The 16,878-nt window shown below is 34.1% G+C and overlaps 1 protein-coding gene across 2 annotated transcripts; it reads left to right on the forward strand.

The window, feature by feature from the left end:
* The first annotated feature begins 6,022 nt into the window (after window positions 1-6,022).
* On the forward strand, window positions 6,023-14,411 carry LOC137399203 (homeobox protein six1-like). Of its 2 annotated transcripts, none has more exons than XM_068085205.1 (5): window positions 6,023-6,144; window positions 8,292-8,477; window positions 9,254-9,487; window positions 11,679-12,057; window positions 13,739-14,411. In XM_068085205.1, exons 2-5 carry the CDS (start codon window positions 8,317-8,319, stop codon window positions 13,931-13,933), a joined length of 969 nt encoding a protein of 322 aa, XP_067941306.1. In that variant the 5' UTR covers window positions 6,023-6,144; window positions 8,292-8,316; the 3' UTR covers window positions 13,934-14,411. The 2 variants fall into 2 exon arrangements, with proteins under 2 accessions (XP_067941306.1, XP_067941307.1); XM_068085206.1 differs by having other exon boundaries at window positions 13,742-14,411.
* The last annotated feature ends 2,467 nt before the right edge of the window (window positions 14,412-16,878 follow it).

Below are 16,878 nucleotides of genomic sequence, written 5' to 3' on the forward strand. Positions count from 1 at the left end.
TAGACTTCCCTTGATTGGTTTTGTTTATAAGTTTTCACTGCCTTCATCTTTCTCCTAATTCAGGGGAGACTCGGTGAGTTTTCCTCCTTTTGTTAAAGGTTGGCTTTTTATGCCGTTGTCTAGTTTTGGTTGCAGAACTTTTCATTTGTTTTTGTATGTCTTAAAGATTTCAACTAGCCCTAATCATTCTTGTTATATGATGAAAGACTTGTAATGTATATGCTATAGTTTTGAAAAGGTTTACTAGACAACATTGTTTGCCAGTTTAGTGTTTGGTCTTTTTGACCTCTCTGACACTTGTTTAGCTTCTTATTCGCTTGCCTGAGTTAGCTGAAGATGTGTCAAAATGCGCAGGTATTGTAGAACGCTGATTTCAAGTGTTTGGTTAGCGGTAATTAGCTCTTCTCCTGACTGACTCTAACTGCAGCTGCACGAGCTCTATATTAAACTGTTTTTTCTAATAACAAATTAAGTTTCAATCAATCTTCAACTCTTTTCTGTTCATGCATTATTGATTTGGTGGGCCTCACCGTTTCCGTTATCTAGGCCTCATAGAATGGTATTAGTGGCTCATTGTCAGGCTCATCTAAAGTGTTCATATTATTCACTATAGAACTCGAAAGGTTTTTCTAATGGCCCGGAAGTTAGTTTATTATAAGGTAATGGGTTAAGAGATCTCTACAATCAAAATAAATATTGATGTATCAGAAAAGGGTTTATCTGAAAGCTAGAAAATTAGCTCTTTTAGAGTTACATAAACATGAAGCTTGCTCACATTCATGTTCATAGATGTTGGTGCTCTGGAGATGTGACCTGCATCTTCTCGTACACCCTCCCTTCTTCTGGAGAACAACTGGAGAAAGACGGTTGTGCTCTCAAGATGCATGCCAAATCTTTAGAGCACCAACTTCAATAAATATGCTTCTAAATATTCATAGATTATTTTTAAATTTGCTGTTAAAGGCAGCAAATGTTTCTAAATTTGCTGTTAGAAATGCTTATTTGATTTATTAAATAAAAATGAAGCCTGTGAGTATTCTATTTGTGAAAGAATGATAACTCTAAGTAATTCTGCTGTAGCCTCCCATGATAAAACCTGCCGCTGCTATGCCAAAAAACACCAAAAGTGATTTTTACAGCTACACTGAAATTTTTGTAGCCATAAATTTTTTTAAATTTCATAATCAAGATTTATTCCCTCTCTGCTGCACGTATGGCACTTTATTCTGAACCAGGTTTATCCTCGAACACTATGCTGTGACCACCTGTGCATAGGATTTGGCTCAAGAGCTATTGCTACTGAAGGCTTTTCCTAACACCACTAATGGTCCTTCTGTGATTCGAACCACTGACCAAATGATTATATGCCAGCGCACTAACCACTGAACGGCAGCTGCTCCGATTCTAGATATTTTCTTGACAAACTGTTTTTGAAGACAACTTGACCAGAACTTGTCAAAGTAGAATGACATGTTTACTAGTAGCAGAGCGTAAAGGCTGTTATATTACTGTCACAGGTAACTCCTATGATACACTATGATGCTTTATGTGCAGACTTAAAAATTTACTGCCATTTGAAGCAACCTATAAAGAAAGTAAATGTATTTTTAATCACTCAAAGCACGATTGTTTTATGGTTGATGATCTCGTGTTGGCTGATTCGTTGCAAACAATGGCTACAGGTTAACAAATACCTCAGAGCTTGTACACATTTGCCTGGCACTTGACTCCACTGACTGACACTTGTGCACAAGTGCTTGCCTATTCCTCCTTCGCTTTTTTCATAGTAGGCTAATCCCATGTCAAACAAGGCAGAGAAACGCTCGCAGTATTGATTTTTCCCTTTTGTAAATCACCAGATGTGGCAAAGATGGTCAGTATCTTTGCTAGTAAGTTAAAGGGCAACCTTGTGTTTTATTTTACGGCGTACTAGCGGTTAACCTATGAGGTCCAAGATTTTTTCATTTTCAAATAGATAGCCTGCAAGTGGTTGCACTAGATACAGTTTTGAAATCAAACATTTTTAGCAACTTGGCAAAAGGCAGGGAGCATATGCTTGTAAAATTTGGATGAAATCGTCCAAAAATATGGAAAAGTCTGGCATTTATGCGGATAAACAGACAGACACGATGACAAAGTAAGATTGATTAGTTTAGATTAATAAATGGATCTTATCTTCAAGGTAACCAGGATACAAGTAAAATACATTGTCACTAGTCCGACATAGCTGAATATGGGTGCATTTAACTTTTTGGCCTTTTGGTTGTTGCTAACATGCAGCTGAAAGCTGCCATATTTAAAAATCAAAGCAACTTCGATATATGTATCTTTCTATCTGTCCTCATTTTGTTGTACACCTTTTTATATTGTCACTACTCTACTATCACTCTGTTTATATCCAATGTACTTCCTCTTCTGTATTTTGACATCACACTATCATGTCTCCTCTCGTAAATCTCACATGTTCAAAGTTCCTCTTTGCTCTGCACTCTTCTACGCCTGTAGCACCAACACATTATTACTTTACAGTTTTTGAAAGGTTTAGTTATAATCAAAGATGAAAATGAAAAGAATACTCTTCTCAAATAAAAAAATCCAGGAGGTGGCATCAACGATAGTGTATGAACATTGTCAAAAACAGGACACAAAAGGGAAAAAAAAGCAGAAAATATGGAGCAATATTTTTAATAGTATAATATTTACAACTGAAAATTCTAACATGAAAGCGTCTGGCAGCAAAAAATGAGGTTCTGACAGCTTTTGGCTTCAGGGATGGCTGACTATGATAATATCAAATACCAGGTCAAGGTTTACTTTTTCTATTGCTGTAAGGTTAGAGTTACAGTCGGGGCTAATGGCACGACTCGGAGTCAAGGTAATTTAATAAGAGTAAACCACACTAGAGTTTATTAAGTAAATTAATTAATCAGCCTAAAATAACACGAGGACTGCGCCTACGTTGGACTCTATTAAAAACACTGATAGGGATACCCTTTGTCTTTAGACTCAGCTGTTTACATTGCTCTCGTGTATCCTTCTCAAAACACACTTCAAATAATACTTTTGACTTTAAAACAATGTTTCTTTTACTTGACTAACATCTTGGTTACTGAAAAAGCAGCTTATCATATGATTTTTATTTATTTTTTTACTATAAAGAAACAAATTAGACTAAGAATAATAAAAAGTAGGTATAGTACTTATGAACAATTTTTAAGCTTTCATCAAATATTGCAAGACAAAAAGAATTGAAACTGTTTTAAACTTGTCATTTTCTGATTGAACATGAGCCATAGATTGTAAGAGTATTACAATCTAAGGGTATTACTCAACTGATTATAAATGTAAAAATGAATCTAATAATAATATAGTAACAATAATTTAAACGAATTCATAAAATGTATTACAACTAATATGATTCATAACAAACTACAGCGAAATTTGTTTTATGTTCATAGTAATACTGTCCCTACATTCACAGCGTTTAATAGTTTATAAAACGTTAAACATTCTATCTTGAAAACTTTTACAAAGAAAACCAAAAATAAATTTGACCTTTGACCATGACCTATATATTAGGTGCAGAAGAGAATTAGTAATGGTTTGCGATGTTACAATGGAGACTAAGATCTGTTCAATTACCCCATATTTTTAAGATTATGGTTTTAATTATTCGTTGCATCATCACATCATCTCATTATTCATTCCATCACTACAGTGGCTATTTGAGTTTGTATTTGGTAAATGTTTTTATATTTCAGAAAAGTTTTTTCATATTAAAAAAACTTTACTGTTCTATTTTCAGTAACATAATAAAAGTAATAATAATAATAAAAGTAATGACTATTTTAGTTTTGGTTTTAGAAACCAAACCATCAGGTTTAAGATTGTGTTTTAGTGCTGCGTTTAGCACACAGTATCAGCATATAAAATCTTTAAATCTCATGTAATTATTTTTAAGCGGAGTATTAATGCTTTGTTGGTCTACGAGTAAAAATAATTCTTGTTATTATTATAATTATTATTATCTTGTCATTGTCAAATGTATTTTCAACAGATACATACATATAAGTACAACTACATAACACCACCAGAGTTCTTATACTGTGTTCTAGTTATTCCACATTTTAAATGCCATAACTAGCTGTGTGATTCGCTCGTTCTACATGCACCATAGTACAGCATTTGTCTCTTCACCTCATTGTTTGTTTAGCCTTCAGCTCACCTTTACTGTCTGTTATACTAACTACTTAGGAAGTAGTGTAGAGAGCTCAAAAATGAAACCGTTTACAAATACTTTGTTAGCAGTTTAACTGGTTTAAAATAATTGTTAATATATGTAACGTTAATTAATAACTAGCAAAAGATTATTGTCATTATTATAATAATAATTTAATACTAACTAATTATTTAATATTTAATAATCATAAATAGGCCTATAATATATTTATAATTTATATCATAATATAAATCATAATATGATTGTTATGATTTACGTTATAATGTTATTACTAACATCATTGCACATATAATTATTGTAAACCGGTCTTATTGGATGAGATATATTTCAGTGAAGTTCCTGTTTCTATTTTTATGAACAAGCATGATTACTATGGATGATAAAATGCCATCATCTAAACAGTAGCTTACTAGATTCTGCATGCTATTTAATTTTAGCTTCTATCCAAGGAAAAACCGGGCCATCTATTCGTGAGTTACTAACACGTGGCAAATATGAAAGGACACGGCTTGTTTCATCTTTGCTGTCATAACTTATGGCATCTGATGAGCTTTGTGGTTAGATTTCTGCAACTCTAGACTCTGGTTAACTAATTGACCTTTCACTTTTCATTTGACATTGTTTCTTGCCTTTGGCATTGCCATTAATTTTTTATGCAAAAATGGATTTATCCCAGGTACAGTTTTATTAAGCATGGCTATTATACTTCAATATAAAAAAGTCTTCTAGCTCGTGTCTCTAGAAGCTTTTAGCTTAGGCTCTCTTTAAAGGCTACCCTAAAGTGTGTTCTTTGGTTATGCTGCCTGATATGGACAGTTACGATCAGCATCTAAATGCCCTTAATGCTGAGGAGCTAACTGTGTTTTTAGATATTAGCTGTTTAAAATACTCAAATCGTATTTCAATCTGTCTGACAATCCATTACATCCCTACTTCTCCAAAAAACTACTGCACTTTATACCAGACATCAACACTTTGCCGATTTAAATTACAGAACAGCGTTACGCAAAAAGAGCTTTGTCTTTCGATACACATAATTAACTTATTCAAAATGTGAGACCATGAGGCAAAAACCAAAAATAATAAAATCATTTTTTTGTTTTTGTCTCGTGGTCTGATTGGCTCTTAACAAAATTGACTAGTGTAAACAAAATTAATATCTGTCACTCTTTCTACCGTTCATGGCTGTGTTATAAGTTATGGTATTATTTTATTAATTATGCATCGTAGGTGATCCACTATTATTATAACAGCTAGCAAATTAGGTTCTTGAAGTGGCACGTTATTAATTCATATGAAGAGCTCAGGACAAAGCATGGTGCTGACACACTGTTATACTATTCTTTTTCTTACTAATCTTACCAAATGATGCCTTCTATTTTTGTAATAATTTGTAATTGATGAGTTATGACTTTGCTCAACAAGTTTTTTTACTTGCTGGAGCCCTGCATTTTAGGGTAGGAAGTACGTTCACGCTTTAACAATATGTAGTATTGGTGGTACTTCAGTTGGTGGAACCGAAGACACCTCTATTTAGATACAAAGCAGCGGTGGTTTATTTGAGGATTCACGCAGCCACTTATATGAGAAGAGCTTGCGGGAGCATCTTAGCCTGCTGCCAAGCGATGCGGTTTAGACAGCTTTCTATTTCCTATTGTTCTATAGAGTGCATGAACTGACTGATGATAGGGGCTTCTAATTTAGCCAGAGCTCTGATTGGCTCATCTGCTAGCACTAACCTACAGGTAATAAATATGTGAATGTGCTGTCAGATGGTTTAGTACTAGGTGAAGAAGAGCTACTAGGCATAAACTCAGCTGTAAGTCATTCTGTTCCGCTTTGTAGATTACACCAAAACCAGCACACATCAGACTTTACATCTGTCTCCAGCTTCATTCTAGCAAGTAAGTAGGATAACAGTCTTCAATTGGTTCATAAGGGCGAGTGACATCAAATGCAGGTGCTCGCTACCTCATTCTGGGTTTGGGGTTACAATAGCTTTTTAGATTTCATACATTCATTGTAAAAGGTAAATAGCGTAACAGTCTATTTGTTAGTTCATTATAATAAGTGACATCGAATGCAGGTGCTCTCTTATCTCAATTTTAAGCTTACAATAGCCTTTGAGGCTTTATACAAATTAGATAACAGTTGCTTTCATTCAGATATGGATATTTTATTAAAAGCATCAGTTATTCAGCTATTCACTAGTCTGTATATGACTTCCTAGTGCAAGACCAACTCCAAGAGACCTGTCAGATTAAGGAGGTCTGCTAAAGGATATTTTATGATGATATCTAATTGGTAGTGTTTAAAGATGAACTTGTGCACTATGGTCATGTAGCTTAATTAAGTGAACTTTTGCAGGTCTTTCTAACTTTCTAAAGTCCTGGAGGCAACTTTATCTAATGCTTGTTTTGGCTCATGAACGGCTGTACATTTTATGACACTTGACTCAGATTAACATTTCCTTTAGTTCTTTAGTATCATGTTCGTAAGTTTGTAAGTTGGCAGATTGTGTGTAACAACCAATGAGTCAGTCAGCAGCATTAACAGACTGGCAGCTCTAGTGACAACTAGTGTTGCCATTAACTAGCACCAGAATCATAACCATTATTAATTTTTTATGAAAGATTTACTTGTTCAATCTGTATTTAATTTGTATTGATTCAAAACCATTAAAAACCTGATATCAACTATACACAGAGTTAGTTCTATATCTAGAGACTGCTCTCATTAACTAATCTCAATTACATGTTTATATACATGTAGCATATATATTATTTATGTTCAATTATTTTTTGGTGTGATTCTAAAATTTAAGTGGGTCTCAGTTAAATGATATATTTTAGTAAAATACAACAAAAAATGTTTTTTGTAAGTCAAATTCAATTAATTCCTCCAGCCACTAATGATTATAAACAGTTGTAATTTTTTGATAGACCGTTATATATATACATGCAGATACATACATATATATATATATATATATATATATATATATATATATATATATATATATATATATATATATATATATATATATATATATATATATATATATATATATATATATATATACATGTAGATACATAAATAATATATACTGTTAAATCCATAGCCTATGAACTCCGTAGCAAACACACAGTGGCATATTAACTGTGTTAAGAGAAGTCAATGAGCATTTTTTTGCTTTAAGGTGCTAAACTTTTATAATTATATCAATTTCTTGTCAATTTTGGCCACATGACAGTGTGTATAGAAAGAAGAGAGATTGATGCTGTATCATAAGCAATACAATAGTAACAAACATAATTCTGTTTATACTTTTCATATTCTTGTAATACATGACACTATTGGTATAGGTAATGACATTTAGCACTCTAATAGTTTTTCTGATATTACTTAAACATACAGTTAATAATTGTTAAAGCTAAGCTATAGGTTTTCTTGAATATCTATTTTGATGCTCTATCAAAAAAAATGTTATGACTAAATTCTAAGCATTTACAATCATGTAATCGATGAACCACAGAAACAATGCATGGACACTGGAGGGAATCCTGTAAACACTTATAATAAACTCTGTGAATTATTATACCAGTTGGAGTGCTTCTTGAAGGATAGTATGAGATTAACAGTTAAAAAAAGATTATTTGTTTTGATAATCTTTTGCTAAGCTATCAAGAGATACTCCTTATGTTACAGCTTCTGAAATACTATTAATCTTCTGAGGATATGTGTAGAAATCATTGATGACTTTGTCACAAAACAAGTAGCGATAAAATGGTAGTTTTTTTAAATTACACAGCAGAATCTAATCAGACAACTTTTTGTTAAATTACTTTTATAGCATATAGATGAATACTCCATTATTTAATATACGTCGATGTACTGAGTTCCACATTTTAACAACCTTTCATAGATACAAATTCAGAAATATAAATTTATGAAATGGTTTTTAACATTTTAAGTCAGTAGGTTCTATTGAATTGGTTATGAAGATAGATGTCAAACTCTGTGTATATTCATGACTAAATGTTTCTTCTAGGAAGTAGACAGTCAACCGCCAGGAAATGCTTGTCGACCCCATGATGCAGCAGCCGATTCAGCAGAATAGCTGTCATGTTGCTCAGGCGAATGCGACACCTATGCCATCATTCGGGTTCACGCAGGAACAGGTCGCCTGTGTGTGCGAGGTTTTGCAACAGGGTGGCAACATTGACAGATTAGCAAGGTTAGTTCTGTTTCTATTTAACTAGTAAAGCGCTAGCTTATAGAGGCAGTCAGTCAGCGTTTGTACTTTCACACAATTAATTGGTTGATAATATTATTGTATAATCTACGGTGTACTCGCAAATGAATGCCACTATACGGAGGCACACTGATAGACGCCGAATCCGACTCGCAGTAAATGGAATTAATAAGAAACAGAGGCTCTTTGTGCCGAGGTCTCGTCTTTGATAGCCCGCTATGGTGTAAATGTTTATGCATTTTTGGTGAACCATTAAATAACTTTTTGTTTATTAGGTCAGTGAGTTTGTAATCTAAAGATGCCAGTCTCTTGTGAGGACCTCGCATTAAATGTATAAACTGAAGCACAAATATAGCTAAAATCTACATTCACCTATCGTAAAATCTCTAATTGAACACCACGGGGCTCTATTTTTCAACCCTTCCCTTTATAGTGGCGGTCAATTGGAGGTAGCATTCAAAGAAAGGTGGTGTTCAATTAGAGGTTTTACGATACATGCCTACTCAGCTCCATTATGCCTTTTTACATTCTTATTACCTTTGTGAGGAGCTGGCAGATTTTTTTTGAAGGCTTTTATTAGGTTATTACGCTATCTTTGTAATTACATGCAAAGCTTCAACGCTTTTAGGAGAAGATTCCCATTTGTGTAACTAACTGTCTGTATTGTTGAATTGTTTAACATCTTTAGCTACGATAAACATTCAATATGAAGTTTAAAGTAGAAAGAACTTTTTAACAACATTTTTTATTAATTGCAGGTTTCTATGGTCTCTACCAGCTTGCGAGCACCTTCACAAAAATGAGTCAGTTTTAAAAGCAAAAGCCGTAGTTGCCTTTCAAAGAAGTAACTTCAGGGAATTATACAAAATCTTAGAAAGCAATCACTTCTCACCACACAACCACCCGAAGCTGCAAGCGCTCTGGCTAAAGGCTCACTATATCGAGTCAGAAAAGATTCGAGGTCGACCACTCGGAGCCGTTGGTAAATACAGGTGAGTAAATCTAGAGTTCATAGTCATGTGACTTCACTTTACTTTTCTCACTATGTCATTACTAACTTGCAAGTCAGGTCATCGGCTAAAATGGCTCCCTCATCTGCGCTCCAGCATAGATGAGGTAGGTGGTGAGAAACCCTCCTCATCCGCGCTTCAGCTTAGATGAGGGAGGGTGGCTAGCAACCTTGCAAAACTAAAACAAAACCTGACATAAGGCGCAGGAGATCTGCGAACCAACTGCCAGCTAGCTAGAGACGGTGTCAATAAAAACATTCAACCGAAGGCAACGACAAACCGCTGGTGAAGCCTGCCAAGAACAGTCTTGGTTGTAGAAAGTGGGGGAGAACCATGATTGCCATGTCCTCACAGAACATGGTACTTAGAGAGAGAGAAACTTCTCAGCAATCTATCTTTATCTCTCTCTGGCATGACTTGACCATCACTTTATCACTCACAATGCCGTCTCCTCTCTCTTTTCATCAGCATTATATTTAATTCTATAAAAGCTAATCGTCTTTACCACCTGAATGGCACCCTATTATCTCTCTTTTATTAAATTTCTATCCCTCCTCCCTTCATTCTCTTTCCTACTTTATCACTCTACTATCAATCTCCTTATACCTCCTTACTCTGGTGCCACCCAACCTTGTCTCCCCCAGTCCCACTTTTATCAAACCCCTTTTCGCTTTGCACCCACCCACATCTATAGTAAAAATCTATCACCACTCCAGTTCTCTAAAAACTATGTATTCGTTACAAGTGAGAATAATCACAGAAAAAACACTTTCATCAAATGACAAGTCTGGCAGACAATATCAATGATTTTTTTGGTAATTACTAACAAAACGGATTTGCTTAGGAGTTCTTATGGAAAGACAGCATCATAAAATGCAGCCTTTAACTGAAAGAGTGAAATACATGCTGTCAAGGCTTGCGGTTGTATCTCTGGATTAGTTTTTTCGAGACATTTGATTGGATGATAACTCGCTCTTGAAATGGCTGCCTTCGTGATCTACTTAGTTTGTCATGCCAATTAAGAATAAAATGCAAACGGCGCCACTTCAATTAAACAGTCTCTAATATTGGGTCAATATAGATAGATTCAGCCGTTGCGACTCATTGATTTCTTGGGACGGCTTATAGCCCACGCTAACAGCAGCCATTTGTGGAAAACACAGGCTTTTATTTATTAAAATGATTCTTGTCATGGCACCTAGAAAGAGGCTGTCCTCTGACAGCGGCGGCTCCAGCTCACCAGGGTGCACCATGAGAGGACACTGAAAAATGTATTACGGGATTACCTATGCACGTTGCAAAGTTGTGATGTCATTTTAGATTAGATGTCATCGTAATTCCACAGATAAATTATTGCCTGCCATGCTTCATGCTATACATTAGAAAAATTTAAGGCCGCCGTCTATCTATGTCTGTGCTGTCACAATATTAAATATTGTTTAATTTTCATTGAAGCAAAACCATTTTCATGAAAAATAATAATACTATTATACACATCCTAAGGCATGAAAATTTTTTTTAGAAAAAGAACTTTCATGTGTCTACTGATCGTAAATGTTGGACACACTATATTTTGTATACATATGACATGGTAACATGAAGCTGTGTTTTTCAAAACAATTTAATAAATATAATACTTTATACAAGCAAATAATTTATATAACACTTAATACATAATTACAATATACTTTAAATATATGTTTGCTTGCTATTATATATTATAATAATAGTAAACAAAAAAAATTGTAAAAATAATATTTAAGGTATACTATATAAACTCAAAATATTCTTGCCAAAACTAGTTTTATTTGACTAGTAGAATACATATATATATATATATATATATATACAGTATATATATATACAGTATATATATACAGTATATATACAGTATATATATACAGTATATATACAGTATATATATACATATATATATATATATATATATATATATATATATATATATATATATATATATATATATATATATATATATATTATTTTACAGGCAATAATTTCATTTCTAACAAAAATGGTTACCAAATTATGCCATACAAAAATTATAGAGCAAAAAAGTACTACATACAATTTTTTAAATCTATGTGCTCATATGTGCATGTGATAAATGTTAATTATTTTATTTTTCCAACCCTATTATGTTTAAATGTTGCAGGGTTCGAAGGAAGCATCCTTTGCCTCGTACTATTTGGGATGGAGAAGAGACAAGCTATTGTTTTAAAGAAAAATCTCGAATTCTACTTAGAGACTGGTACACACATAACCCATACCCGAGTCCGAGAGAAAAGAGGGAGCTCGCAGAAGGAACGGGACTAACGACAACACAGGTTTCTAACTGGTTTAAAAACAGGAGACAAAGAGACAGAGCTGCCGAGGCGAAAGAACGAGGAGAGAATGTAAAAGCGAGTCATAATGGCGGTTCAAGTCCACATTCTGATGACTCAGACTGCAGTATGACTAAAGACGGCAGCCTCATCACTCCCAAAAATGAACCCATCCATCATCAATCATCTTTAAAAAAACAGATCAACCAGGTAATATGTCGTCTGAGGTTGTCAGGTGTGCCGATAAAGCACAGAGAATAAGTATGTCTACAATTATTCTAACTTCGTGGTAGGTAACTAATTATCGCAGATGGTATTGCGATGAGCTGGTGAGCTGAATATTATGAGCCTGTATGATGCAATGTTTCAACATCCCACCACTACTTGGAACAGAAGGACGAGCACGGCTCTTATAGCAATGATAAAAGAATAAAGGCTCATCACCAACAATTAATTTTAAAATATAACTTGGAAAACAACACGCTATTTCTGCTCAAATGAGTCATTGGCAAATGAGAGGTGGGAAGGTAACTAGCCTCTCCTAACAGTCACACGGTTTTCTAAGGCTTAAGAGTATTTTGAAAATCTAACTTTCTCACAAGACTGGAAACAGAAAAATGTGAAAGTATCTTGCCATGATGAAGGTATTAATTTAGTAAAACCAGCCTCGTTTTCTATCTTCTAATCTTTTTAGTTTTTTTGCATTGGTATATTATAGCTTGCTTAGAGATTGCTACAGTTTTGAAAAAATAAGAGATAGTAGTCAATGAATGATTGAATAATGAATAAGTGATCAATTGCTAGTAAATCTTACTAAAAAAGGGGGGAGGTTACCTGGCAGCAAAAACATTTATATGTTTAATATGTCATATAAAATATGGAAGTATATTTATATAGATATATAATATAAATTAAAAAAATAAAGTATCTTTTAATACAATATAACATTACATAGTATAATATAATATAATTTAGGTTTAAATTTAATTAAAATAGACAGGATGTAAAAATGCATTGAGTCACCTTTTTAACAAAATTGGCACAATTCAATTGTTCTGACAGCAATCTTTATACAAATTGAAATCTTTCAGTTTGCTCCATATTTTGGATAGTTTTCAAACAGACAAAAACACTATCAATTCTGAATTTGGTGACAAAATATTTTCTCAGTAGACAACATATTGCAGTTTAACATTGCATCGACTAATAAATGGAATTAAAATTAAGACAAGTATATATTAACAGGAATTAGTTGTGGAGTTATGTTAAATCCATGAAGTACATTCTCCTAAAGTAAATTTGCTGACTTAGGATTGAGCGTAGTACGAATCTTCAGCAAGGAGCTATATAAAATGCTAATTATGACTGCACCAATATTAACTTGTTGCAATTTACTTCGTACTACAACGATGATGCTTCATAAGGAAAATTATGACCAACGATTGAAGGTCGTTAGGCTCGATTGGAGGTCCTTAGGCTTGATGGACTTTAGTATTTCGTAATCTCTGCTGTCTAATGTACTCTAACAGATTATCTCATAAACCCAACCTGTCACTTCATATCTACACCTCATAAACAAATACCTCTGAACACACCAGATGTAAACTTTTTGACTGCGTTATATTTAGAACATCCTTATTTCACAAAAATTTGCTTTGTAAATTCTATTGAATTCACATGCTATTATTTTATTATTTTATTTTCGTTTTTTCCAGATGGTCTTTTGTGGACTGGTGAAATATCAGATCAAAACAAAAATATTTCTATATTTCCGAGGAATGCAAAAAAACTGCTTCCATCTTCAAAAATAATGTTCAAAATTTTAGCCTTGTGTACGCAACACTTACTTGTGCGCTTACGAATCTCCTCGCACTGAGTTTTTTACTTGTAGCAGATGTATAACGGGTCAGTTCTGAACGTCCCCTCTTCATGCCACGAAGAGTCACAGTCCGCATACCTACCAGGAGTGAATATTCTAGCAAGCTCCGTTTCTCAGCACGCGAACCTTGCACCTATCACTTCCAATACAGTTCTCTCATCTACCGATAGCATGTCAAATTTGCTTACTGACTATCAGCATCTTTGACAGCGGTGCTAAGGCAGCGATAAAAAGGAGCTAATTGAACAACAAGAGAAAATAACAAGTAGGAAGAATTTACATGCAAATGTTGCACATAGTCGATGCCTACCAACTTGTATATAACTTTTAGAAAAATCTATATCTTTTTTATAAATAATCCTGTTTTTAATGCGCGCATTTCAAACAATAGATGTGTGATTCTAAAATGAATGACACGTCTTCAAATGATTCTATGCTCAGTTAAAAGTGGTTATGATTGGAACTCGAGTGTTACGTATATTTTTAGACTATCGTGTTGCTTTATTACATTAAACAGTATATTGCTGTCTTTTATTTATTTCCAATAGTTAAACATTTCCACAGAGTGATCTAATGAGCGGAACAGAAGAGAAGTGCGTGGATCATAGCATTGAAGTTGTTTTGTCCGGGCATACAAACTCACGACATGTTTAGAATTTCATATCAAATATAAGTATTTACTTTATGTGCCTGACGGTCAAACACAGAGTCTGGCTGTCTCCTTCATGTATACTTTACAATATTTGCCGAAAAATTATTTCAATGCTTTGTCAACTATAAACATTACACATTCTAAATATTCTAACATTTAACTATCAATCCCCAATGGCAGAACAAATACAATGGTTGAGCAGTCACTCTGTTTCCAAATAGAAGGACACGCCGATAAGAACCCGTGTGTCATTTCGCTTGCCTCTTGTTTGGTCAGGAAAGGATAGGAAAGGTTTTGTATACAGTTGAGTATCGGGTTACAGTCGCTAGCTCACAATCCAGTATTAAGGGTCTATTTTATTGACAGAAAGCTTCAAAAGTGACAGTAGTCAATAATTTGAGTAAATATACGCCTAAGCAAGGCAATATTAACAGCTGCCCTTCTCTCGACTTCCAGAGATGCTTCTCTCTCTCACTTCGTAGGTCAGCTCTTGTCTTATCCTGCCTAGCGAAGAAGCATATACTCATTTCTTTCAAGTATCTCAAAAAATCTATTCCAGATCATAGATATGAGCCCACATGTTTTTGCCAGGATTTGTTGACGTGAAAGCTTTCATCACACCCGAGCAAAAAGATGGTATGATTCATGTCGACACAAGTTTATGAAGTGAAGGCGCCTTTGTGATATAATGCAGGCGTGTCAAATATGTGTGACATTTGCAAGAGGGCAATCTAAATAGTCAGACACAGTTGTGATGAATAATGTCAAGGCAAACCATAGATCTATTAACTATAGTATGTTAATAGACCTATGTATAGTTAATAGGTCTATGGGGCAAACCTTGTGAAATGTGATTGTTTTACACGTAACAGCTTTTACTCCTTTACTCCGCTGCCGTTTTATAGCAGGCCAGAAGCTGTAACGAAGTTTAACGCTTACATGATGATGGTATACCATATGCTATATATATATACGTATATGTTTGTATATGTTTATACATACAAATATATATGCATATATATACGTATATATGCTACACATGCATATATATGCTGTATTTATATCAACATATATAGATATTAGCATATATCTGCTTGTATAGTTTGAGTGAATGCTTAAAAATCTTTGATATACACAGATATACACTTTTGTAGCCAGTGAATAATACTTTGTTCCGTTTCCGGTGCGTAAACTCCTACATTGATAGCCTTAATTATGATTTTCACAATATTTTTTGCACACATTTGTTTTTCGACGTAATATCTTCCTAGTACACATATGATATTTATCTTAATGCTAGTACGAGCTTTCAGTTGTCATTGTCAAGCTCAGTAAGATTCTCTGGAGAGAAATGAAACACACTAACCTGTAGTTGCTTGTACAACTAAACTAGGCATTAGTGCAAGCGGATGAAGTTGTGCAATAGCTAATCATGGCAAAAACTTCCACTATATAAACAATCTATACATATTCACGAGTTCTGCGCAACAAAATCGTTTGATAACAGCTCTTTCCATGGCTTACATCTATATGCCTTCTTAATTGTGCAAACAATAATGACGAAAGGAACCAGGAAATGCTTGCAAAACTGCGTGCCGAAATCATCATAGAAGTGCACAGAAAGCCAGAGACTTGGCCACAACTACTGTTTTCCTCTACAGTCTACATTATATTGTGACACCAATGCCGTTCGGTGAGATAAAATCACAAATAAACCACATTATAGCTGACAACATAATCATTTTATATGCTTGTGAGTGACAAGAACAGGCGTGTGACACTCTCAGCAGGTAACATTATACTGCCCCAGACTAGTCATCTGCTCAGTATCACAATCACTTGCTTCAATACTTGACTTACTAAAAATTACATCATTGCGGAAAAGGAGCCCACTTTAGCCTACCACAGGAAGGCAGCAGTTTACCGCAATAAAAGAAGTTTGATACAGGTGGCATGTTGACTATGGAGCACGGATGTTTTCTATCTCAAGTATTAGGCTCAGGAAAACCAATGAATACATATGGATGAAAACTCTCAAAATTATGAAGTAGAATTATGGCTGATTATATAGTGTTCACCGATGCGGGCAAAGCCTAATTCCTAATTTTATACAAAAGTGTGGGCAGGTGGTTTTAGCATTATGACTTGGTGACAACTAGATTCAAGCTAAATGAAAAAAGTGCTAGTAAAATGACTTGAAATAATTACACTCAGTTTACTTAACAGAGGGAAATCAACAGAGGGCCCCTTTTGTAAAAAAAATGGTACAATAAAAATAATTTAAGCAATATTTTTGACTTTGATAAATCATATATAATATATATTTAATTAATAACAATTTGAGCAGCTCACCACTCTTCAAATTACCTTTTTACAGACTACAAATTATCTCACATTGATCAGGTACTTCTCAAAAAGATAATCACATGTGATAATCATCTACTCAAATCTACTGTATTGCAAAATTCAGTTCAAAAGCTACATATTTACAAACTTCCTC

The sequence above is a fragment of the Watersipora subatra genome, chromosome 7 (genome assembly GCF_963576615.1).
Source record: "Watersipora subatra chromosome 7, tzWatSuba1.1, whole genome shotgun sequence".
Lineage (NCBI taxonomy): Eukaryota > Metazoa > Bryozoa > Gymnolaemata > Cheilostomatida > Watersiporidae > Watersipora > Watersipora subatra.